The sequence below is a fragment of the Agelaius tricolor genome, unplaced genomic scaffold (assembly GCF_023055355.1).
Source record: "Agelaius tricolor isolate 1412-34295 unplaced genomic scaffold, bAgeTri1.0.p SCAF_11, whole genome shotgun sequence".
NCBI classification, from domain to species: Eukaryota; Metazoa; Chordata; class Aves; order Passeriformes; family Icteridae; genus Agelaius; species Agelaius tricolor.
In genome coordinates, this window is record NW_027269271.1 from 13,838,619 (window position 1) to 13,865,150 (window position 26,532).

The 26,532-nt window shown below is 42.6% G+C and overlaps 1 protein-coding gene across 1 annotated transcript; it reads left to right on the top strand.

The window, feature by feature from the left end:
• Window positions 1-2,373: 2,373 nt before the first annotated feature.
• CNN3 (calponin 3) lies at window positions 2,374-26,208 on the top strand. Its single transcript, XM_071436232.1, has 7 exons — window positions 2,374-2,627; window positions 21,157-21,278; window positions 21,712-21,778; window positions 22,972-23,109; window positions 23,563-23,679; window positions 24,404-24,550; window positions 25,100-26,208. The coding sequence occupies exons 1-7, from the start codon at window positions 2,571-2,573 to the stop codon at window positions 25,445-25,447; spliced, it is 996 nt and encodes a 331-aa protein (XP_071292333.1). The 5' UTR covers window positions 2,374-2,570; the 3' UTR covers window positions 25,448-26,208.
• Window positions 26,209-26,532: the final 324 nt, after the last annotated feature.

Sequence of the window (26,532 nt, forward strand, 5' to 3'; positions counted from 1 at the left end):
AGAGCTCTTTTTCTCTAGTTTCCAACTGAAGTCATCAGTGCATGTTTATGATATTACGTGTGGTGGCTGAAGAAGTTATTACAATGTCACAAAGAGGATCATGATTTCAGGTGGGGAATAATTCTTCTACAAATCCTCTTTCCATACAAACAGCCTTAGTAATAAGAAATGTGGAAAAATAGGACAAAGATAAGAGATTTACCCATAATGAGCCAGCTTGCCCAGTATGCTCCAGCTGCTTTGTAGTGCATTGACAGGCTTAAATTTGTTTTGTGTTGTCAGAGTGATGCAAAACAGAATGTGATTTTAACTACACTCAAATATTTCTTGTACAACCTCTTCCCTCAGGGTGTGGGCATATTCCTGGTCACAGAATAAACGGCAGCCATCACCCCAAACCATTGGTTATTTTCTAATCAGATATTCAGTATCAACAGAAAAAACCAACAAATTGTATTTGTGCCCTGCTCAGATGAGGCAAAACCCCCACAAACTACAGGATTTGTTTGAGGATAACTTAAACCTAATTGTACAGCAAGAAAATGGTAGGCCATATTTTTGTCTGCTACTAATCAGGTCCATTTTATTCCAAAATTGATGAAACATATAATTTAGGGAGCTGAGGAAATCATACCAACTGTAAATGTCTCAAACTTCCCAAGCCACTGTGTGTTGCAGCAAAAATGATTGAGAGCATTAACAAAGTGTCCTGATCCAACATCATTTAAGTCAATGGAAACATTTCCAAGGACTTTGGAGGATGTTGAATCTAGCCCTAAATCACATGTTCTCTGAGGCTATGAAAGATGAGTTTATCCCAACATGAATGTCTAAAAACTAATGAACTTTCATTATGTTTATGTGAACTGCCATTCCCTCACCCCATTCTTCAGTTTCCTGCTTCTCTTGCACAGTTTCCTTTTCCCAGTGGGTTCTTTAGGCAGTTCTGCTTCCTTTAATTAGGAACAGCCCTGGCTGTTTTCCTTAGAGGCAGCGCAGTGGAGAAGCGGTTTGAGCCGAGCTGATCCACAGCACCACAGTACAAAACAACCTGCGGGCTGCCCTGCCAGTTCCTCAGGACTGTTACAGCCCCATCACAAGTCTTTTGAAAGAGCCCCGTTGGCTTCAGCCAGAGTTAAGACCACTCAGTCCTGATATTTTCCTATGAAATCGAGGCACAGCCCTATTCTCTCCGTGGGATACCAAGTGGGTGGCTAAGCGGGCCACAGCTCCAGCGTGATAGCCTGCTGTGTCTTATACAACCAGTCCTACCAGTGGATCGTCTTATGATTTTTATTTTCAAATCTGTTAACATTTAACCGTATTTGAAAGGTTACTTTGCGTGCCTAGGGTTACTCTAACACTGAAGGAAACAGTGCTGTATTTTCGGGTCAGGACTTCCCTCAATGGACCATGTGTTCACTGTGTACTCGCTTTCCAGAGTGGCTTCAGTGCCGATGCCAGCCGCGGTCCACCGCTGGCTCCCAGGAACGGGCTGGATCCGGTGTAATCCCGCTGGTATGCCCAGCACGCAAACCTCGTGTGTGCCCTGTGCTTTCCACAGAGGGACGGGACTCCCACGGCTCCCGGCGGCCACTAACACAGCGCAGCGCTGTCCTTGAGTGCCTGAACGCCGCAGGGAAGGAAGGAAGGGGGGGACTCGTACAAACTCCGGAGGTGCTGCCTCCCGCGCCCAGGAGCACATGGAGGGGCAGAGGAGTGAGATCGAGACGAGCATGAGCCCGTCCTCCTGCTATATCTCACTGCGACAATTGCGCGCCTCTTTCCTCCCTCCTGCTCCGTCTCCCAGAGTTGTTGCAAGTTTCGCATACTATAACTTTTAAAGGAATTTCACAAGTAGCTCAGCCGCGGCACAGCGCAAGAGAGCGGTTTGCATGAGCGGCCGAGGGTTTCCCCAGCATCCAGCCCTGCCCGCGGTCGGTCCCACTACGCCTGGGCTCTCCGAGCCCTCCTCTCCGGCGGCCGGTCCCGCTCCGCCCGGGAAAGGCCCGCGGGCACGCATCGCCCCGAAGGCAGGCAGAGCCACCGCCGTGCTCCCGCCTTCCCGGCGCTCAGTGCCGTCATCCCGGTGCGGCGGGGGCTGCCCACCGCGTGCGGTACTTCGCTGCGGGGCGGGAGGCCCCCGTTAGCAGCCGGCAGCGCCGGGCCGCAGCCGCCGGTCCCTCGCCGAGATCCTCCTCCCCTTCCCCGGGGCCGCCGCGGGCCGTAGCAATCCGCGGCGGCGGCAGCCCTCGGTGGAGGCGGATTCCTTCCCGCTGACGTCCCCCCGCTCCGCCGCGCTCCCCGCCCCGGCCGGACCCCCGGGCGGCGCCCGGCGGCGGCTGCGGGGCGGGCCCGGGCGGGGCGAGCGCCCCTCCCTCCCCGCGGCCCCGCGCCCCCTCCCCGGCCCGTCGGGGGGGCTGCCCCGGCCCTGCGCCCCGATTGGCGCACTGTGGCTCCGGCCGGAGGGGAGGGACTAGAACTTTCCGCGGCCGCGGGCGGACTCTCGTCTCAGCCCGGAGCCGCCAGCGCCTGCGATCAGCGCCCCCAGAGCGCGGGAGCCCGCCGACATGACCCACTTCAACAAGGGGCCCTCCTACGGGCTCTCCGCCGAGGTCAAGAACAAGGTACGGGCGGCGCGGGGCTCTCCGGGCTTTGTCTGCACCGGGACGGCGGGGCGGGACGGGACGGGATGGGATGAAGCGCTACACGACGCGGGGCTCCGCTGCCTCCGTCTGCCGGCGGGTCCCCACCCCGCCCTGCGCGGTGGAGGCGCGCAAGGATGCGCCCGCCGCCGGCCCGGGACAGCGCTGCCCTTCGCGGCACCGCTCGGAAAACTTGCGGGCACCGAAGAGCTGTCAGCGCCGGGCGGGCCCGTGTGCGGAGCCGCGATTCGCAGCGTGGCCCGGGCTGCACCTGCCCGCGCCGGCAGCCCTGGCACGGGACATTACGCTCGTGCCTTCTCCGCCCGCCGGGATCGGGCGGGGCGCGGCGCTGGGGCCCGCAGCCGTCCCAGAGCCGGCGGAGCGGCGCGGCGGGCGGGCGAGCCCCGGCGGGCAGAGCCGGCCACGGCGCCGTCGGGCCCGCCGAGCGGGGCGCTGCGCGGGCGATGCGCGGGCGCTGCGCGGGTCGCGGCCCCCCGCGCGGCGCATTCCATCCGCATGACATCATGGGCACGGGCGGCGCGCGGCCAATCGGCGCGGGGCCCGCACAGACGCGCATTGTCCGCCCGCCCCGCCCCGGCCCGGCCCGCCCCGCCCGCGGGGGCGCACAAAGGCGGCGCGGCTGCGGCTGCGGGCGGGACCCGCGCCCCGCGGGGAGCCCCGCCAGCGGGGCAGCCGCGCCGAGACACCGGCGGGCTCCGCTTGAGAGCGGCCCGAAAGGCAGCGCTGACAGCAGCCGCGCCCCGCGGCCGGAGCGGCGGGCGCCGGTTGTGCGCGGCTTTGCTGAGGTTTTTCTCTTAGGAACAAAAGGTGTCTCGCGTCGTCCTGTTAGACTGGCTGCTACCTTGCAGCGAACAATCACCTAATAAGAAGGAAAACCTTTGCAATAAAAACTACACCGCTAAACAAGCGGGGATAAGTTGGTGCTCGGTGTCTTTATTCACAGGCTTGAAACCTAAACGTGGTCTTTAATAACCGGTTGTTTCACACGCATGTCTGGTTTCAGGCTTCAGCAGATCCCCAGATCCTGTTTGACTTGTAGCTGACTAGAAAGGAGAGCAGGGAGAAAAGTAGTTGCTTTAAACATTGTAATTTATGCTTTACAAAAAACATTTTGCTTTGTTTTTTTTCTTTATTGGCTTTCTCAGGATGGTTGTGGGTTCTGCTGCAAAGTTTGATGACATCATGTAACCAAATGTCTTCCAGAGTGGTTGCTTCCAGCATCTAAACTTAGTGATTTATCTACACCATTACACACTGAAAAAAAAACCCCAACAAACAACCCAAACCTAAAAAAAGACTAAAACATGTTGTGTACTATTGCATGTGAATTAGGAAGGAAGTAGAAACTCTTCTACTTCAAAGATAATTGACGAAGTGATGTAGGTTTAACAGCGATCCCTTAATGGGGACAAGATGCGAAGAAGTTCTTTGTTCTTTCTTTCAGTTTCTCATTGCCATCAGCTTCCTTAGGGCCTCCTGAAGAACTGTTCCAAGCCTGTGCATTAGCAGAGGATTTGAAACTGGTGTAATTCACACCTTTATGCAAAGGGCCTTCTACTTCGTCTTGCTGAGTTTTGTTTTGCTCTCATTCTCTGCCTTCAATGCACGTATAGCAGAGGGGTGGATGTTTTGGGGCAGCTCCAGTTTACTTGTTTGTTTCTGTCAGTGCAGCAGTGCCATAGAAAACGATTCAAGTGCACCAAAGGCAGATTAATTCATCCCCTTTCAAAAACCCAAGCAAACAAAAAGAGCCTCCAATCAACAACAAAATCGCCAGAAGAGGTGTAGCTTGGAGCTTTCAGAATGTTGTTCTCATTGGAAGAGATCAAATTTCAAAGCAATCGTGTTATATACAGGTATATCGTGTACCTCCAATCTAGTATGTTGCATGGGATTGTGGGTTAGATGTGTGTCTGCTCATCTGTATAATTCCAGAGGACCAGCAGATAATATCTCTGGAAAGATCAAAAATTCTTTTTCCCAGATTTTTTCTGTCTCATGAAGATTTGAAGAATTAGCATTTGAGGAATTCCAACTCTTGGAGAATCAGTTTCTGCTGCCAGTTATAATCACACTTTCTAAAACACTGGCCTTTGTGCAGACTATTATGTTATGGGTTTTTTAATGTGCTGTTGGGGTAATATTTGTAAGGAGCTGTAGAACCTCCCTGCTTGAAAGATAGTTACTGTTAAATACCCTTGTTTGAAATTTTCAGTGCTGATCTCCAAGCAGTGTTTTTCTGCAGTAAATGGACAGCTTCATAGCTATGCTGCCCAAGGGTCCAGCTGTGCTGGATAAAAAAATCCCTTGGTTTTGGTTTTTCTTCTTTATTTGCTCATTTGACATTGTATCAGTGTTCAGAGAGACCTTTTGTTCGCCATGGTATTTAAATAGATTAATATAACGTGCCCTGATGCTTTTTAAGCATTTGATTGAGGTCAGGTTTCAGTCTCTAAGCTTAAAATTTATTTCTAGTTTGGGGCGGGTTGTATTTGTTTTTGGTTTTTTTCTTTGTTTTGGGGGTTTTTGGTTTTTTTTTTTGTTGCTTTGAGGCTCCACCCTTCTCTTGTTTTGCTCCTTACCTTAGTTCACACAAATATAGTGTCTGGTGTCTGTTAAGGATCTCTTTTCCTCATTCCTGCAGAGAAAGCATGGAGTTTGTGTACTGGTTCCCAGCTGTAAGGAAACTTGTCTGCATGAGAAATGTGTAGGTAGTCAAACTAGTGTAATCCCTTTGAAGCCGATTCCCTGTTTACTTGAGATCACAGAAGATAATTGATCCAAAACAAATATTCAGTGGGGAGCCCTTTAAAATGATTGAAATGGATGGTTTCTTCTGCAGGCAAGAAATCATTTTCTTCTTGAGCAGTGGGGAGTTTCTGCAGTACGTGAGGTTGACATACCATGAGAGGGTGATGCAATTAGATAGAGCTGCAGACTCGATTTTATGTTTGTCTCTGATTTATGCTCCATTGTCTTGCTGCAGAAGGTGTGGAGCAAACAGGAATATTGGGCAGCAGGAGGAGAGGTTCCAGTCCATTCAGCTGCCTCCTAGTGGCTCCACCCTTCCCATGGAAGTGTTATTTGTATTAGACAGGCATTTATCTTCCCCCTCCTCTTACGTTTGATACGGTGCCAGTTTCATCTTCATAAGAAAGTGAGGGTGTGCAGGAGCATGGTTTGTGTGGGGAGTTAAATTTTGCATAGCATTTGGCTGTTGCATGTCCCTGACTTTCCCTCTGAGCCATCCCTGTGGCAGGAGGCTTTCACTGGGCAGTACCATTTTCCACACTGCCTTTTTAGAGGCAGCAGAGTAACTGTGGTGTTATCCCAGCCCTGCAGCTGCCACCCTGAAAGGTCAAGCCCTAGCAAAATGGAACAGGAAGGGAAACAAACTTTATGAAGTGGAGGCTGTTAGACAAACGAAGCCTGTAAACAAAATATCTCCCTGTTTTGCAAGTGTGCAGGAGGGCAGTAGTGTTTCCTGCTTTCCTTCTTGAGGGCAGTTACAGATTAATGAAAAAGAATTGAAGTCTGTGGTGAATAATGCAAACCAGTCCTAGGTATGATTATTGTGTTCCTCTTGAAATGGCTGAGGAGAAAATTCTTGTCATCTATTTTACCTGCTACAGGCCAAATAAACAGATTTAATTGCTTAGTCCAGAAATTATTCTTTTTTAAAGAAATATTTTTATCTGGGAACCAGATTAAAATCATTATTTTTCAGATTTTTTAATTAGTGATTTAATAGTGAGATAAGTTTTGGCTGTCTGTGGTTGAACTGTTAGGCCCTCCTTTCAAAACAGAAATAATACCCTTTTCCATTCTTAAAATACAACTCTTCCTACCATATATTTGCTTTACCATTCTGTTTCCTCTGGACTATTTTCCTTTAACAAACCTTTAGGTTTGCTCAATGAATTTTGTGAACCCTAGGTAAGAATGTTTGCCACTGGTTAAAGTGCATTTCTATCAATGTTGTCTGAAATTATACAATAAAAATTGAGACTGTACTGGATAAAGGCAGTGAAAACTTAGGCTTTAGGAGCAGAGGAGAATTTTTCTGTCATCATAAATGACAGTATAAGATTTCTGCATTCCTATTCCTCTTTATTCTTATTCTCTATTATCTGTGTAACTTTTAAAGAAGTAATATTTTTCATTTACAAGTTTTGAATTAAATTCAGATGTTTAGTTTAAAATAAAATCAGCCTGCATGACCATTTGCATTACACAAATCTTCATTTTGTGGCATGGGGAATTAATAAAAAATCTAATATTTTGGTGCTCTTAGAAATATTGTCATAGAAATATATACTGAAAAGGGATTTTCAGGGGAAATAGCAGAAGAATTTATAGGAGCAAGCAATAAACTTTAGTTTGCTCCAGTTAATTCATGGTTTCTGATAGTTGATCATGGCTCTTGAAGGTTACATTTCCTAGCTAAATATCAGTTTCACTGTGGAAAGCACTAAAACTTTTCTCTTTGTGTCCAAATTTTGTATTTTTTTCAAAGAACTTTGAATTTCTTCGAGCTGGATCCAGGCATTGGTAACAGATCTGCAGTTTAAGTGAACTTCTTGTCTTTGTATTTAATGGTACAGTTTTGATAATTAAGTCCATAGCAAAACTGTCACTGAAACATAAATATCACAATGGAATAATTCCATAGCAAAATTTACAATCAATTGATGTTTGGCACAATAAACATGCATCACTAAAAACACATTAGTGATATAAAAAAGAAAACCATCCATTTTGTCAGTTAGTTTTAAGGTGGATTTTTTTAATGTATCCGCGACCAATTTATGAGAATTCTCCAATTTGTTTACAATTTCTCTGCTGGTTCCTTGTTTCTGATGCTTAGATTCACTTTGACTGACAGGATTAAATGTCACTTAATTGTGTCCAACAGCACTTGCTAGAAGGTGGCCCTGCTGCCCTGCACTTCCAAATCACTGGAATTGATTTTTTTGCTGGGCAGGGGCTCCTGTGCTTTTGAGAATGTGTTTGCCATCTCAATGCTGAAACGTGACTGTAGCCTCTTGCTGGGAATTTTGCAAAGGATTTTTTTTTTAAAGGAGCCCAGTGAATCACTGGCTTTATTAAGCTGTAGTAACCTATTAATTTGTATTCTCCTAGTGTTAGGTTCTGTGTGTGAAGAGTTCTCATACTCACCGAGAATTGGTATTAATACAGATTAATTAGATTTTTTTGTTGTTATTAAATGAGGAAGGTAATCCAGCAGTGGAGAATCTTAACTACAGTGTTTCCACTCATCTTCATCCTTTACTGTCTATCTCAGTGTGTCTATCTTCATGTGTCTAACCCATTTACCACTTTCACTGTTACAATCTCAGGACAAGTCCATTCTGTTAGGCATGATCAAGTATGGGTATCCAGTTCTGTGGCTCCTTCAGGAGAAGTGTTAACACTACAGCAGTAAGAAGTAACCCTACTGAGAGGTACAGACTGATGGGGATGGAACCTTGGTAGCATTGCATTGACAGTTCATAGCAAGGACACATCTCTTACCTTGAGCAGAAGCAAGTGATTTGCCATGGAAACGCTTCTCTTGCCAGCAGCTTGGATGTTAGCACCCATTCCTGTTCTGGACACTTGCTGAGCGCACAAACAACGAGACTCACCCTCGGGAGCCCTTGCACAGCCCCACCTGGTAGATGTGCCCTGTCCTGGTGTCACAGCTCAGGAGCCCCTGGGTAGGTCAGACAGATGTGTGGAAGGAGCTGCCCCAGGGACAGCTGGCAGTGGTTGCTGTGCAGCCCTGCCACAGGAGCTGGCTGCCTCTGCCCCAGTGGTTTCAATGCCCAGTAAACCCTGACACTGGATTGCCAGGCTGGCTCTTGTCTTTGGGGCCCCTCAGACGTGAGGTGGGAGCAGCGCGGGCCGTGCTGAGCTGCAGGCAGATGTCACTGCCCTGCTAAGCCCTGGCTGAGGGGCGCCAGTTCCAGCTCTGCCTCTCCTCTTGCACCCTTCTTTCTAGGAGGAAGGTGATGAATGGCACAGCACAGCCAACATTAGCTACTGCTGCCTCATGAACATGAGCATTGAGGAGCCCTGCAGGGGTCTGCTCCTGTGTGGGGTCAGCGCAGACAAAACTGCCAGTGCTGCACGGGCACCAGTAAATGAACAGTGAGGGTGTTTGCTGAAACTTCTGGTGTGTTTAACCTTAGTGAGCACCCTGGGTCTTCACTTCCAGATTTAAAGCATTTTCTGTCCATGTATAAGATGTATTACAGTGACCTGGTTTATGGTGAATTAATAAACTTTCAGGAAATCTTACACTGGTGTTAGAAAATCATAAAACTTTAAAAACCATAAAACATGGTTAATTTTTAAGGATATGAGATAAGTATTTTGTATCCTTTGAATGCAAGCTCACAGTGTACCTCCTATGACTAGAACACTTCTGAAGAAAGTAAATAGAGCTTGACAGTCGTGACAATTAAATGGGATTAGCAGCCTCAGAAAATAAAAAACTATGATTTGCATTACAGCAGTGCTTGCTTGTTTAAAATTTACAAATGATGTGCTCTTTGTGTGGTTTCAGAGTTAGTCTTAGTTTAAAATTTGGAGAAAAATACTTATTAGTCCTGTTGCTGAGTCAATACCCATACAAGATAGATGGATGGATGCACACATTCTTGTGGGACAGCAGCACATCTCTGATTTTTGTCCCACCTTGTCTTTTTTTGACAGAACATTAATTTGGATGCTTTTTCTTGCCTGCAAATAGTTTATAATTTGCCTTGGTGAATAAAGGATAGAAACTTCTTTGTACTCAGAATTGTCAGCTCCTGTAGCTGCATAGCACGGTATACACTGGGCATCTGATACGTCCTTTTAAGGCAAACTTTGTAGAGATTCCCATCCCCTATGGAACTGTACAGGAAAGGCCTTCAGTAAAAATGGGCTCCAGGCCAGGACACGTAGGGCAATTTGAAACAGATTTTTTCTAAGTGAGATCATGTGAAAATCCTTCTTTTTTTCTTTAAGAGGAACTCTTGCTTAAAAATGCTTTTTGTAAGTATCTGATTCTAAACAACTGTTAGCTTGTATAGCTGTGTTCAGCAGCAAATACTTTCTTTTGAGTAAATACATTTGGTTCTGCAGTAATGCCTCACAGTAACTTATGTCATTGTTTCTATTTAGTGGGGTTGAATGACAGTGATTTTCTCAAAAACAGTTTTGACTTTTCTTCAGGTGGGTGGTTCTATGTTTGGGACTTTTTTTTTAAAGCTGCAATAACCCTTCCCTCCTTCCACCCACACTCACCCCCCTCCTCCCCTTCTTTTTCCACCCCTCCTCAAACCAGTGCAGATTCTAGTAGATACTTAGAGGGGAAACATAATTAAACTTTGGTTGTAGAGAGTTGTACAAAAGTGTCTCTTACCCAGAGTGATGCCGTTCTGGCTGTGGAGCTGGCAAAGGCTGGCAGGCGTGGTGCCCCTGGAGGAGCTGGCAGCAAGGGAAGGCCACTGAGCGAGGATGATGAAGTGCTGCTGTCACAGCACAGCCACGGTCCAGTGCCCTGCTTGGACTGTCCCCAACTGTCCCAGCAGCTGGGCCAAGCAGGCTGCCAGCCTTGGGAGCCTGAGCTTACCCTGGTCACTGACACTCAAGGAAACCAGACTTCAGCCATTCCGTGCCTGTGCTGCTTCCCTGCCAAGACTCAACTCTCTATTCTGGGGTCAACACAGGATTTTTCTTGAGGATGTTATTTAGGCAGACCTTTCATTAGACAACCTTTTGGTTACTGAGTAATCCTTAAGGGGTACAGAGAAGTGAATCAGTATGTGGCTTGGGCATACACACAGGACCTGAACGCCAATTATTTGCCTAAATATTTCTGCACTTTCTTGCTATTCTGAAATGCTTGCATGAAGATGGAATCTGATCTACTGAAAATCCTAGCTGTCTGAATTATAGATGGATTCTAAACAAATCTTGCCCTATTTGCATGTTTTTACCATGGCTCTTCCTAAGGATAAAACAGGACATTACTATTGCAAAAACCATACTTTGCTTTCCTGCTAAGAAAGCTCTGCCATTGTAGCAGTGGAAATACCTGCAGGAAAGCAATATAGTCTCTTATTTATAGGCAGCATTATCTCAGTATACCTGGTTTTGCTTGAATAAGAATAATTTAATTTAAAAGTATTTTTCTGTTGTCCCAAATCAGTTGGCTGTATACTAGAAGCCGTCACAGGAAAAGGTAAGGCTTCAAATCCACATGCATTTTGGAAGGGATTTGGTTATAGTTAAACGTTCATGGTGAAAAGCAACTCCTGCCTTGCTGCTGACATGGACCCCAGCAGAGTATTTCCCTTCTGTGTTGAGCATGGGCAGAACACAAGTCAGAGCTCAGGCCAGTACACAGCAAGCAGAAGGATGTGCTGGAGCAGGACCTGTACTGCAGCTCCTGTTGAGATTCCCACTGTGTGACCAGCCTGAGCTGCCACTGCCTTGGTTCACTTCATAACACTGTGGGGGATCAATTAGAAGTTCCATTATATATCATAATTGCAAGTCAATACTGTGTTAGGTCAGTGAAGCATGTGTAGTTCAGGCACGTATCTGGTGTTCTAAGACTAAATGCTCTTTGCTTAATTTTGCAAGAAGCTGTTCCCCTACTTTGCTGACATTGTTCTGTTAATCATGTCCTATACAAACAAAAAGTACAAGTAATTTTTGATGAACATTAAGACTAATGCCTTTTTACTATGCTCTGTCTTGATGACAGCCTTTGTCATTTATAAATGGTGGTATGAAAATGTCTTTGATATGGAAATCTACTTCTATTTGAAAGAACCTAGCTGGTTTTATTAAAAGAGTAAACAACGATTGTGAGATTAAATATCAGCAATAAAGCACGGGTCTTTGAATGGATGGAACAGAATTGGAGCAAAATATAACGAACAAAGTTAAAGTTCAATCAGTGCACCTGAGCATTTTGTTCTGCAGAACAATAATGGAACCTTAAATCATTGAGGACTGAGACCTCTCACAGTCATTTGCAGCACAGCCTTGCCCTCACATTCTTCTGGGTGGGTATTTCAAACCTACTCTCGAATCAGGAGCGTGTGACACCACAATTTGCCTTGTGGCATTCTGAGTTTGGGACACAGTGTGTATGTGCATCTCCTACCCACCCCCAGCAATGCCAGCTGCTCTTTCTGCTTGTGTTAAATTGCTGAAAAATAGTGCTTTAAAAGTTTCTACAGGGTATTGAATCAGAGTCTGTTACTTTGGAGTTTGACTGTCTTTTCTGCTTTCTCACTTGTACTTTCTTCTTTACTCATAAACTCCAGTGTAACAGGCCTATGGCTTGATTTGTACATTACTAAACCGACATTAAATAAAAGGTTGGGCTACAAGTTCATGTAATCGTAATTTTTTTCACTTTGTCTTACTTTTCTTAGAAATTCTTCTTAAGATGTATATTATTAGAAAATTAATGAAACATTTTCTAACGTGTTCTACCATAAGGTCATTACCCTTTAAAAAAATATATTGTTATAACACTTTTTGTGTGGTTAAAGCACAACTTGTCTGGGTGGCCAAATCCAAAATATTTTTGAATGTTTCCTGGATTATAATCAACCTTGTGCATCACCTCCTGAACCTTAATTGGTCAGAGATATACCCAGGAGGGGGTGAGGTAAAGAGCCAGAGCAGCAGATTATCGTTGTCTTTCATTCTTTTTGCCAAGTTCATTCTTGTAATGTTTTTGTTGGCGGTAAAGCAAAACAAGAATATGAAGCTGTTGATAGGCAAGGTCTTCTAAAGCTTAGGGTGTGAAATCTGCACTACTTGTGCTTCTGCTAAGACTATAGCAATGGGGAGAATTATCTCAACCAGAAAAACATGCTATGTGTGAATTGAAAGACTTGGATGTATTACCTTTATGAAAGATAAATCTGGGCAGCTCTTAGTAGCTGGAAGCAGCTAAGTTCTCAAGAAATGTCTTTCACCTAAATTACAAAAATAAAAGCCAGATTGAATTAGTATGTACAAGGATGGTAAGAATGAGAGGAATCAGTGTTTTCTTTACAAATACCCATCACAGACACCACAGTGAGCCTGTTCAGCTCATATGAGTTGAAGGAGTTAAATGGGTGCAGGCTGACAGGGAACCAGGTGCTGTCAGTGGGTTGGAGGGGAGCCCTGAGCCCAGTTCACTGGGAAGTGCTGTTACCTCAGCAGCTGCCCTGTCATTTGTGCGTGTCCCTGTCACAGCTGGGCCGGGCATCACAGCTGGCACTGAGGAATCGAGTACCTGAGCTCACTGGGTGGGGGCAAATGAGAGCGGTGAGAGGAGAGTCTGGAGGTTTGCCTTTGGAAAAAGTGCTGAGAAAATGCAGCATGGACTGCCTCTTTGCTGGAGAGGCAGAAGGAATGTGCATTTTGAGTAACTTTTATAGCAACGCTCGAAGTGACAGACTTAGCTTTCTTTAGACAACTTTTCTGGGAGGTATGTTTGAGTTACCAGTTACCTGCTTCCTGCTGTAGAACATAATTACTCTGGCTTGGGTAAGTGAAGAGGATTTGCAGAGAAGAAAAAAGGTGTGGAGACAGAATGAAATAATCAGACTCTGCAGTCCTATTTGGGAGGAAAATTTGAAAGACTTGTCAACAAAGTTGGGCCTTGGGGAAGGGCTACCGACTCAGAATACAGTTTGCTTGTACAATTACATATTTGAAAGCCATTCTGTTGGGGAGAAAAGGGGATAAACTTAAAAGAATGTCCAATTTCTTGGGCTTCTGTAGTAGCAATAGATTAGAAAAGTGTTCTGAGAAAGACTGAGTGATCATTGATGTTACTGTTTATGTTTGCAAGCTCCTTCTAGCCTTTGAGAACTACTTTTCCACCAGAGTTGCAGTAACAGTCCCAAGAGATGCTTCCTGAGTTACTACTGGAAAAATGAAATTGTTTTCAGATGCTTTGGAATTTTTTTTCTGTTTATGCACCAGATTGTTCTCTATGGTATTTTCCTTTCCCCCACAAAAGGATATTAACTAGGCATCACTGAGGTCTGTCAGGTTACCAGGATTTTCCATGCAGCACTCAGTGTGTTGTCTCAGGAGACATTACTGCTCGTGATGTCAGAGCCTGTCCAGATTTGCTGTGTCATATCAGTCATGCTGGGGCTGGGTTTCAAAGCAAGGAGAATTCCCTTCCCATCAAGGACTAACAGGCTTTTCTCCATTGGGTTGGAGCAGCTGTGTCTTAGCTGAGAACAAATTTCATATCCCAGTGGATTTTTGAAGCAAAAATAAGCAGTGGTTTAAAATAATAGATAGTGGATACTACTGGAACCATGTTCTCTGAAGGAATATAAATAGTTCAGCAATATACAGACTAAATAAACAGAGAAAAGGAACTGGATACCAAGAAGTATAAGGTATGGTGGCATGACCAGAAGGTGCTACAGTTCACAGTGGAAGCTGATGGCTAAGGAGAATTGGAGTTACAAGCCAGAAAATTGGGATTTTGGCAAAACATGATGAGAGCAAAAAGTGCAAGAAAAGCTGAGAACATGTTAGAAGAAGTGAGGGTGTTGCAGTAGCTGCTGGGTACGAGAGGGAAGCAGCATTCAGTCCAAGGGCAGGCCTGTGTCCGAGTTCTTGGTGCACTCTGGGGAAAGAGATGGTAGCACTGCAAAAATGCAAAAAAAAAACCTGCAAAATGTCATAAAATCCTACTGGACAGCCAGGGAGTAGAACACTCAGTTCTTCCAGCCAGCTGATCTGGCAACAAGCACCATGCATGACTGCAGGTATCTGTACTTGTAAGATGACTTGGAAACTTTGAGGCATGGTTTGTTCTCACTTCACAGAGTTTAAACTGGTGCCTATGGGAAGAGTGCCAGGAATTTTGGATTAATGCTCATCCATCTCTTTTTTTAAGATTGTAGCCTAAATTTTGATTTACAGAGAAAACAGTGAAGTGTTGGCAGGGTATCAGTTACGCTACACATTAAAAAAAAAAGGTTGAATATTAAGCAAAATGGATACAGCTGTAAAATTTTTGTGCTAAGTAGCATTTTGGGATGTAGTGAGATCTTTCAGTGGTAATGTTAATGCAGTGTTCTCTGCCTTTCTGAACAACAGTCCATAATGACAGAAAAAAATGCATCTTCAAATACCAGGGCATAGTGAGTGGTGGCTTTGAGTTTTTGAAGTACTTTCCTCTTTGATTTTCATCTGCATTGTCACATTCCTGTTACATATGGGGTTCTTGGGCACAAATATGCCTCCTATGACATTTGCTTTTGCATGCAATCCAGGTCAACATGCATGAAATTAACAGGAAATTTGAATTTGTCCTTATGATGAGTGCTCATTGGGTTGGAACTTCAAATGGCAAGCTTCCCTTGATCACCTTGGTACCCTGTCACTTCATCTTCTTACCCACTTTCAGTAAAATCAAAAATTTTATATTTTTCCAGTCTTGGGTTCGCTGTCTCAACTTACAGAGTGTGCTGCTCTTTATTTACACTATGACTAAATAATCAGTGATTGTCCTTGCCATTCTGTCACCTCTGAAGCTGAAGATTAGATATGTAATCTGTTTACACCATAGAATTTTAACCAGAAAGTTCTAGCTTGCTTGTATAATTTTTTTTTTAAATCCTTGTCCCTCTAATGGGAAGAATTTACTCTTTGTGCCTTTGTCTTGATTATTCACATAGCCACTAAGCTCTTAACACTTTTCTTCTCCCAGGTATTTATCTGTGTAAATTTTAGATAGGTGATTCAAAAGTGTGTTCTAGAACAGCAGGTGGTGAACAGGAATTCTGGATAACAATTTGGGACTGGCTGTGGTCTGCCTGACTCCCACTTCTGAGCAGTAAGGGCTGTCAAGAGCTTCTTCTGCCTTGATAGCAGGAGAGAATTTTGCTTTCATCTTTCCCCATGCCATCATAAGCCCTGAAAAGGGGGAGGAAAAATACTTCATCACAAACTAGTGCCAAGCAAATGAAAAAGAGGTATCAGCATTGGTATTTTTGGCCTCAGCAGGACAAATCACTGCTGAAGGTAGTGCTTATTCCAATGCAAAGGATGTTTGCAAAGGCAACACTGAAACCACAGCAATTCAATTTCACTCAGACAGTTCTGAATTAATAAAGATTGAAAAGTTGATACAGGAACAAATTGCTACTTAAAATTGAAACTGTACAGGCTTAGGTCTTAAAACCTGGAGTTTCTAATTTGTTGTTTATATTTGCTTTCAATAGTTTATGATCTAGATGTGTAAAAGTAAAATTAGTATTAAAACCCCTGGCTAAACATGGATTAAATTCTGTACAAGATGAATGTGCTCCTATACTTACTAAAAATTCAGTAAGCTTTCTCTGCTCAATCTTGTTTTTTAATTGAAAAGTTACTAATTTTGTGTCACTTTAAGCAAGAATATGGGCCATACCAAATTTCTCCCTATGAAGAACATTAAAATCCACACCTTAGGGCTCTATCTATTTTTCTGTCCACTTTGGTGAAAAAGCATATAGGTAACCTCTTCCTATGCTACCTTATCTTGGAGTCAAGTCCTGGTTATTTCTCTTGCTATACGTGGCCCTGTACTTTATTTACCTTGGAAAACCAAAATGTAAAACCTACTTTGCTGCAGTTTTATATGTATATACATCTTAAGTTTTGTTGACAAACACAGTTCCTATAATAGAGTTGTTGATGTACTTTGACAAGCACATGCTTTTTTGGTTGAAACTTATGACTAGAGAGCAGTTTTTTCAAAAGCTTACTAGTACTTTAAATTTAGTGCGCTGCACATGAAACCTTTGACTCCTGCTGGGGAGGGCAGGAAGCCTGCAGCTTTAATCAGAAATTTCATCAGAACTAGGAAGTGCAAGCTGTTATGACATGATGTTTAACTTCAAAAGTTTTATCTTTTATACCTGCTTTTTAGCTTAGTAAGATTTGTGTTTGCTAGTCCCAGTGTAAAAAGTAGTGCAGTGTGCTTAAACTCTTCCTTGAGATGCTGTTACAGTAATTTTCCAGAGTAGCAGCAGTGCAGCCAGCTGAACTCAAACTGGAGATCTGGCATACATGGAGCCCTCAGCGTACAGTGTGTACTGTGTAAACTGGAAAAGATTAGCATAAAAGGACAGCTCAAAGTCCATATGATACCAGTTATGGTGTGAAGCACTGGTTAACATCATCACTCAAACTAAACATGCTACAGGCACACCGAGTAACTTCAAGGGACACAGACAGATCATTCAAGTTGGCCAGCAGAACTTTGCTAGCTTCCAGGAATTCATGAGCTTGATAAAACCAGTGATGATTGTTACTGTTGCTGCACTGCACATGCAGGGAGGGTTTGTACACTCTAAGATCTCCCAAAGAGGAAAGGCCTACCTGAACAGAACTAGTTGTGAGGATCAGGTGTGAAGTTGCCAGAGGAATCAAATTCAACACAAGGATTCCAGCCTGAAGCATACATTGGCACAAACACATGTGGATCAGTTTGTCATAGGCAGGTAACACCCAGCCTTTTCCTGCCACAACCTTGGATCACCCATAATTTTGACCACTTCTATAAACATTACTTCCCTTTCAAAGATATTTCTATTAAACCTATATCTCTGAAGCATCAACAGAAAGAGCAACATCAACAACTTTATGTATCTTTTGACATTTGTCAGAAGAAAGAAATGAACAGTTGGCTTCCTGCTATCTTATATTAAACTTCTGCAAAATCTTATATCCATTGCTACAATTGAATCATTTTTACAGTATTCTGGAACTGTAGGGTTTTTTTGTGGCACTGATGATACTTGGAATGAAGCTGCTTGGCTACTGCTTTCATCTTCAGTAGAGACAGTATTTTCTTTTGCTGTAGACTTGAAGATTTAAGTATCTTCCTTGAAGGGTCAGTATTTATAAAGGATCAAATGTTGGCATATTTTTGATTGGTAGTAATGGAGAAAGACATAATTTTTTACATTCACATCAAAGCCTCTGGCTTCACCTCATAGATAGCAATCAAAGGAAAACTGGAACATCTCTGATATCCACATGTGGAAAATATGAAATATTCAGTAAGAGCGTTACATAACCTCTGGTTGTGCCACTGGGAATAGAAGAGCTAAGAATTCAGAATAAGCATAATGCCTTATTTCTGGTAGTATCTGACCTGTCACTCTCCCTGTTTAATCCCTTCTTCTCACATGTTTAAAGCCTTATTTGAAAGATTCCACATCTCTAGGTTTTTAGGTAGATTGAATATAATTTGCAGAGAAATTAGCACCAGTTTTACTTTTTGTATCTTAGTTTCCCACCAGCTCAAAAATCAGAACAAAAATAATACTTTTAGTGGCAATAAGAACTCTCCTCATGTGTATAAGTGTTTTTTACTTCCTGTCTCTAGATAACCACTGTAGTGATACCCCAAGACAATTTAAAACCTCTTGAAAAGCTCAAGATTTGAAACATGGTAAAGTACTTCAACATAAAGTAAATATCCTTCAGAAGTGATAAAATTCCACCTGATTACTTCTAAGGTCCCCAAGCAGTGGGGTCAGCAATTTCATATTCAGTTCAGTTGTAATCTTCCATATGGAATGCACTTACTATTAAATGACAAAAATTTCTTAATCTTTCTTTCTTGGCAGGCAAAGAAGAAAATGTAAGATAGCCACACTTGCAGAAGTCTTTAGGGTTCTCACTCTTACTGGCTTCCATATTTACTTTTTCTTTTTAATATTGGGAGGGAAAAGATTAAACTATGTCTCTTGGTGGTATGATCACAAACTTACTTTCTTTTTTTTTTTGCCAGAGTTTAAAAATAAGTTAAGTGGTAGAAACACAAGTCCAGTTCTATTCCAGATGATTTCAACTGCAGGATTGCTAACACTGTCTTTAAGCTACACTGAAACTGCTTAAATTTTCAGAAAGCACAATGTTCATTATGTCTGTAACTAAAGATTTGTGGGGGACATCAGCTCAAGCCCTGCTTTGTACCCACATGGATGCTGGAATGGTGATTTTATCATAGTCTGAGCTGTCAGCATACGAACAACCAGCCCAAATTATCTGCTGTCTTCTAACTGGAGCAACAGAATAGAAAGTTCTGGCCTTTCTATAAACCCTGTTCCTTCACTTGAATTGAGGTACAGAAATAAATTATACACTCTCTTGCCTGTACACATAACTTAAGGTTTTGTGGGTGAGGTCACTTTTGCAAGATTTTAACAGGTTCTCTAATGTGCAAGAAGAGTACGATGCTACAATTCAGGCTTTTGGGGAAGATGTTTTGGTATCCTTCTCCCTTGCACATATATTTATTTTCACACAACATGTGACTGGTTCAATTCTGTCCAAGACTGCTTCTTTTCTATCATGTTGAGCGAGCTAGTTGGGTTCTGCCAGATGTTATTGAGGAGACAAATTAAGGATGTGATCACATAAGCTTTGCTTCCACAGGAAATAAAAATATCCATGAGAAGTCATTTGTAAGCTAATCACCAGGTTAGGAAGGAGAAAGATGGCAGTTGACCTCTTCATACACCATTTTCAAGGTGTTACCCATCCCTTGCTATTGTTACCATCACTGGAAATGAATGGTTGTGCTGCTGCTGTGCTAAACTTAAGGGATTGCAAGGGGGACTGCCTGCCACCCACAAGACGAGCCCACAGCCATGTCCTTTGAAGCTGTGATCCTCAGTTAGCTTTTCTAGCCTGCTTCTAATCTTAGCTAATATCCAGAAGGTGTGATTAAAAAATAAAGTCGTGATATTTTCCTTGTCGTCTTGTACAGAACGCTGCACAGAATTTTACACCTTAGTCAAGATCTGAATGTAGGAATGGGTTAGTCCATTATCCTGATCTGTAACTAAGGCACATTGCACTACTATTACAAATAGTCTAAGGAAAATAAGTATTACTCAGACTGGGTTTTGAAGTAAAGCCAGAGATACAAGAATTTTCCATTCCCCTTAGAAGAAAAAGGTGGAACAGAGTACTGTAAATTGTAGTTTGGTCAGTTTGGAGCCAGGGATTATTAATGCTAGCCAAAATGTAGCAATTGCCTCTATCCAAGTCATTCAGATATGTTGGAATTATAATCTCCTTCAGTATAAATATAGCTGCTAATAGCTGGCCTTTCTTGGCTGAAGTCTTAAAACTATATGTAAAAAGTCTCAGATGTACATTTTGATCTAATGTGAATGGCTGTCCATGAGTTTCTTGTTTGTAAGCAACTGGTGTAGCTGAGTTGACTTTCTGCACATTAGAAATGCTGCAGGTACATTCTGTGCTTGTCTGTCAGGTTTCTCACAGTGGCTCCCTCACTTCCCACCCTGCTCACCGACCCATGCAGGACAGCTAATGAAGGTGGAAGTGCTGCCAGCCTCTGCACCACTGCACAATTTATTTATCCCACACAATCTTGTGCTCAGATAACTTACTTTGTTTGCAGAAAATGTAGGGATGATTTCAGGGATAGAATCTATTTTGTCCAACTTGCCAATATTGAAGAGGATTGCAAAGGTGACAGGTTTAGCCTGAAGGAAGTTGGAGCTGCTTTGTGGTGCATTCAGGGGTGGGGAACAAAGGGCAGAGTGAAAGAACACGGATGCTGTTGACAGCTGGTGGTGTTGAAGTTCACTGCTTGGAAGCATTTCTCTCACATGGATTGATTTCTAGTGATTGAAGCATAAACTTACACACAGAGTAGGGAAGTCTGAACATCTGGAAAATTAATTTTTAAGTCATCTTTCTAACAGTTCTAAGCCTCTTCTTGATGCCTTAAACTTCAAAGATTTTTGCAGGTTTTCTTCCTTTGCAATTAAAATATGAGATCAGTTTATTCCAGAAGAGTCTTCCAGGAAGGTCAAAGAGAAAAGAAATAGCAGGGATACTAAAGGTTAACGATAAACCAAGACACAGACACAGCCCCCAGAATCCCCAGCGAGATAACTCAATGTTGTAGCAACAAGGAAAAAACTTACTAGGTCATCTCCATTAATCATAAACCAGCTATAAAAGCAAACCCACTATAATCTTCAGCTGAATAACTTCAAATCTATTGTATTAAAATTTCTTATGTAGAAATTTACCATGTGAGCAGTAGTACTGATGGCATGGCAATTCAGAATATACTACTTCCCTTCCTTACTTCCTGCCAAAGTATAACTTGACTCCTGTATTTTTTCAAAAATCATTCCTCTGTAGCTGTCAAAAGACTTTTCAGGAGCTCCAGGGATTCTGACTCAAAGAAAAACAACATGCTTTAAAGTGCTTTTTCCAAACAGACCTTTAGTAAAGCCATGAAAATTCTAGTTGAAGGGATAAAGTACTTACATCTGTACTCTGATGTATAAAATACAGATTAAAAATCCAGCAATAAAATTACTGGATGACAGCTATAGCATACATGGAGTTGGGGTGGGGAAGAGTTGGAGATTTCTCTCCTGAAGTAACTTTATGACTGCTTGTGTTACAGATTGCCCTGAAATATGACCCCCAAATAGAAGAGGACCTGCGTAACTGGATAGAAGAGGTGACAGGGCTGAGTATTGGTGCAAACTTCCAGCTGGGATTAAAAGATGGCATAATTTTATGCGAGTAAGCATTTATTAAATAACCTTATTTTTAGGAGTTTTCTACTTTAAAGGAACTAAGAAGGGACTTTCTGAAGATTCCCCTTGAAAAGATGTCAACAATTACAGTCAAAGATATCTGACTGTAGGGTGGGAGAAAATTTCTTGGAAACTGTTGGAAAAATGAACACTTAAATCTCCTTTATATTTCAGCCAAGATTTCTAAGTGTTTCTAAATTTAATGGCATAGCTCATTTCTATAGTAATCAAATGGCACACAAAAATACTTACAGTCTGTTAGACTTGTGAGACCTGAGAACTGAGCTAGTCCACTGTATGAACCAAGAATTTAACCATTTTGATGCAACTAATGAGTGAAAGTATTATATAATGCCTGCACAGATGGTATAAGGATGAGATTTATTGTTTAAGCATTTCCCTCTTTTTCACCTCCCCAGGCTTATAAATAAGCTGCAGCCAGGATCAGTGAAGAAAATTAATCAATCAAAACTAAATTGGCACCAGGTAAAACAAACAAAACAACCTCAGAACTACACCTTTAACCCCCTGAACCCCAAACAGTACTTTTGTTCTCTATTAACAAATTTGCTGTGAAAGTGGTACATTTTAAATCTTAGTAGCACCAAGTTTACATATGATACATATCCAAGAGTTGAGGATGCTGCAGACATGAACAGTGTTTATTAACAGAAGGCAGCTACAGCTGAGGTGGTTCATCAGTGGCAGTTGAGTACCTGTATTTAACAGCAGTGCTTTAGCTGTTCAGGGAAGTGTCAGATGGAAGAACAATCTAAAGCCCTATAGCAAGGCCTTTGCCCAGTTAAAAAAAGGCAATTAGAGGCAATTTCTTTTTATTGAATCACAACTGAGTTTTCCATCCAGGCAGTGCTGCAAGGTATTAGGTCAACAGCCTGCCTGTTCCTAGACATCTCTGTATGAAGCATCCTCCTGAGAAGGTGTCTGGAACAAGCATTAGAAGGGTTGCTGCCTAGAGTTACTGCCTTTGCTTTTGCTGAGTCTAGCTTAATACTGTTATGTCATCCTCCTTGTTTTCTTAGCATTGAACACTTCTAAATAAGGGTGAGGATTTTTGTTTTTAAAGTTTTAATACCTCTTAAGACTTCAGAAGGAAAGAAGAGATTCAGTCCTTACTTTTGTGTTTTGCATTGCTTTCCAATTTCTACAGCGCATAGTGCTAAAAAGTGCTAATAAACCCCAAGGCTTGTTTGTCCCAGGAGGTGAGCAAGATAATGCCTTCAGTCCATACAAGGATCCCATCCATATAGTTACAGTTTTATTTTATTCAAAATTATCAGTTGCTGAAGTCAAATAGCATGGATACTATGTCAGATTTTCTAATTTTGAAGCAGGTTTTAGATTAGAATTTCTCTTGGAAGGGACAGACAGTTGAGACAAGTCTTACCAAAGCCCACTCTAACAAAGTGTATGGTACTCACTGATGGAGGGATGCCAGGCTGGATGACCTCATAGTCTGATTTCTGAAATCAGTGTTAAAACTAACAAAAACTTCTCACCAGTCACTCTTAACCATGCCAACTATTTAGTCCAGTTTGCACGAGGCAAAGAACTTGAGTAAAACAAGCAAACAACAAACCAACCAACACCAGAAGGCTTTAAAATTACTTAATTTCTGATCTGAAACACTGTAGAAAACTGGCTTTTATGTTTCTATTTAGCTGGAGAACATTGGGAATTTTATCAAGGCCATCCAAGTCTACGGTATGAAGCCACATGACATTTTTGAAGCAAATGATCTTTTTGAGAATGGAAATATGACTCAAGTACAGACTACTCTAGTGGCACTGGCAGGTCTGGTAAGTATTTATACCTCTGGAGTTGGCCCAAATCCACATGCCAGTTCAGATGCACCCTACAACCCACGTAAATACAGAAAACAGCATCCAGCCTGTCAGGAGAGGACAGACAGTACTGAGAGTCTGAAGTGCAGAGGTTGCACTTCAGAGAGCTCTGTGCTCCCACATGCCCCAGGGACGGCTTAGAGTTCAGAGTGGGGGTTCCTGACTGCTTCCATGTGCATACACAGAACAGAGCAGGCTCACAGGAGAGCACTAATCCCTGCAGAATGTCCTTCTGACTCAGGTAGCTTTGGAGTGCTGCCTTCAAATGCTGTGGGGAACTGGTACCTTCTCTCAGCCCTGACACGGTCTCATGGAGACAGACCTGCTCGTGGCAGCGCAGGCTTAGAGACTGGAGACAGAAAATACACTTCAAACACTGAATATTCTATTTTCCCTCTCCCAAAATAGGCAAAAACTAAAGGTTTTCATACTACAATTGATATCGGTGTGAAATATGCAGAGAAACAAGCACGAAGTTTTGATGCAGGAAAACTAAAAGCTGGTCAAAGTGTAATTGGCCTGCAGGTAAGTATGAAATTCAAGTTTGCAGTAATTTGAGTAATTTGTTACATTCGAGAACAACTTTCTTGCTTTGATTAACTGGGACATTGTTTATGCAAAACCAGGTGCAGAATAACAATATATTCTTATCGTGGAAGGAGGAATGAGGTTTTAATTCTTGTAAGCAGTTGATTGGCTTTATAAGATCAAGTCACTGCCTGGAAGGTTGGTTTGTTTGTTTTAAATCTGCTGTAAGAGTGATAAGGAGGAAAAGAACTGCTAATATTAGCAGCATCATCTCTGTCTTTTAAGGTGGTTTTTAAAGTAGGAGTCTTTGGATAGTTAAAAAGTTCTTTGTATGGTAGAAACTTGTTTTTTCTCTCCTCTTTCCTTAGTAATCATAAAAGCCAAAGTAAAATCTTAAAATTCCTGTGGTAGAAAAATTGTGGCAGTATAAACGAATCATTACTGTCAAAGGTAAAAGGTACTTTTTACATTTTGAGGCATACTTCCACTCTAATTGCAATGCAGTTGGGCCTTAGGATGACAGTTGCCTTTATTTTTCCCTTTGAAACTTGAAAAGAGAAAGGGTAATATATTACAGGTAGTGGTCAAACTACATGAGGAAAACATGAACCTTTTTTTTGTCAGCCATCACAGTTACCAACCGTGTTTTTTTCCTTAGACTATGCTTAATGTACAAATAAAAATAATTTCTTCTGTCCACTTCTTCCCTCCCCCAATAAAGATGGGCACCAACAAGTGTGCCAGTCAGGCAGGCATGACTGCTTATGGAACTAGAAGACACCTCTATGACCCAAAAATGCAAACTGATAAGCCATTTGACCAGACAACGATTAGCCTACAGATGGGCACTAACAAAGGAGCCAGTCAGGTAAGCAGGACTGTGTGTGATGTGCAGAGGGACACAGCTCTCAGCCCAGTGGGACAGGACAGCCTGGAGTGTGCCCAGTAGCAGAGTCTAACAGGCAGCAGTGAGTGGGTACAGTTCAGCTGTGCTCTTCATGCAGTAATTGAGGGCCTTGAGTCTCTTATCTTAACCAGTGTGTTCTGTGCTGAGTGTTAAGGCATAAAAACATCCCAGTGCTTCTAGAATTTCCTGCTGGCAGTGTTATACCAGGAGAAAACAGTAACTTCATTATAAGTATTAACTAGACAGAGGCAAAAAAGAAATTGCTTATTGGCACTACCTTAGTCAGAATGCTTAGTGTATTCTTTCCAAAGAGGAGCATAAACTGGACCTTTCTGCAAGGACTTTTTTCTGTGACTCACCTACTAGTGAATGGATGTTACTTCACTGTGTTTTGTTATATTTTAGTTCCTACTTTTCAGCACTTTCAGTGAGGCATACTAGTGAAATCATTTATCTAGTAATCACAGCTCTTGACCTTCTTACTGAATCTCTACAATCCTGTTTTATTAGGCTGGTATGCTGGCCCCAGGTACCAGGAGAGACATCTATGATCAGAAGCACATATTACAGCCTGTGGATAACTCGACTATTTCGTTACAAATGGGTACCAACAAAGTAGCTTCACAGAAGGGAATGAGTGTCTATGGGCTTGGACGGCAAGTGTACGACCCCAAGTACTGTGCTGCTCCCACAGAACCTGTCATTCACAACGGCAGCCAAGGAACGGGGACGAACGGGTCAGAAATCAGCGATAGCGATTACCAGGCAGAGTACCCGGATGATTACCACGGGGAGTACCAAGATGACTATCAAAGAGATTACCATGGCCAGTACAGTGACCAGGGCATTGATTACTAGCTTGGCATCAAAAGTTCAGTATTAGTTGATTATTTTATTCAGTAAGAACGAAACTAGCCTTGTGGAATTGTTACCTGTCTTTCCTACACACTACGCTTAATGTACCTAAAGAAATACTGCCTTACATACATTCCTTTCTCCTTTCTCTGCCCTTTCCCTGTCTAGTTGCCTTTAGTGCTGTAACAGTTGTAGTCTACAGCATAAACAATAACTGCATATGAAGTAAAAGGAATACTGTGAAAGGGGGAGTGCTCTCATACAGCCAGGTTGTTTCGTAAGGAGCTATGCATTCTCACAATCTCTACTTAAGCAGGTTTTTACATACCAAGTTAAGCCTTCATTTTACATATTTACAGCTTTTCTCCGGAGGAGATAAAAGAATCTCATGCTTAAAGTTACATGTGGTCTTTGCCAATTAAATTTAAGATATCTCATTAGTGATTTAATATCATTGCTATGTTTTTAAGGTATTGTTTGCTAATGTTAAGTCCTGCATTAGACATAAGTGTGCATTTGTGATTGTGTATTCATTCCATTATCAACACTGACCAAACTTAGAAATAGTTGTCTTACTAAAAAGGGAGCTTGTAAAAAGTCTTGAGCCAACAGAAGTTCCATGATTAATGGTGCATTTGCCTTTTATTGTGCCATAATATATCCATGTAGAAATGCTTTTTTCTTCCTTGAACTGTATTTATTGCCACACTTCTGAAACTGATCCCATTGTATTTTTATAAATAAATATTTTTTTCTTAAAGGTACGTAGAGGATCTTGTCTCATTTGTTATGCTACCAGTCCTAAAGATTAGATGTCATAAGAATTATTCCCAGATAAGCATCACCTTTGCCTATTTTAAGGGTAATGTAGGACTCCATTCTGTTGCAGTTTGGGTTCATTTTTTTCCATTGGATTTAATCTAGCTATCTTGTAAAAATCTCTCAGGAATGAGTGTCACTGACTTAATAGGAGAGGAATGTAGGTCCTTCACAGCTGGGTTCACTTCCCCTCTTCATGACTCTGAGGTTATGAGCAGAGATCCTTAGCTGTTCACTAAATCCCTGCCGTTTTGTCAAGGCAAACGAGG

Coding starts and splice junctions, on each gene's coding strand:
- CNN3 (XM_071436232.1), top strand. CDS start 2,571: ATGACCCACTTCAACAAGGGGCCCTCCTACGGGCTCTCCGCCGAGGTC. Junction 21,779..22,971: donor CAAAACTAAATTGGCACCAG/GTAAAACAAACA, acceptor GTTTCTATTTAG/CTGGAGAACATTGGGAATTT. Junction 24,551..25,099: donor CTAACAAAGGAGCCAGTCAG/GTAAGCAGGACT, acceptor CTGTTTTATTAG/GCTGGTATGCTGGCCCCAGG.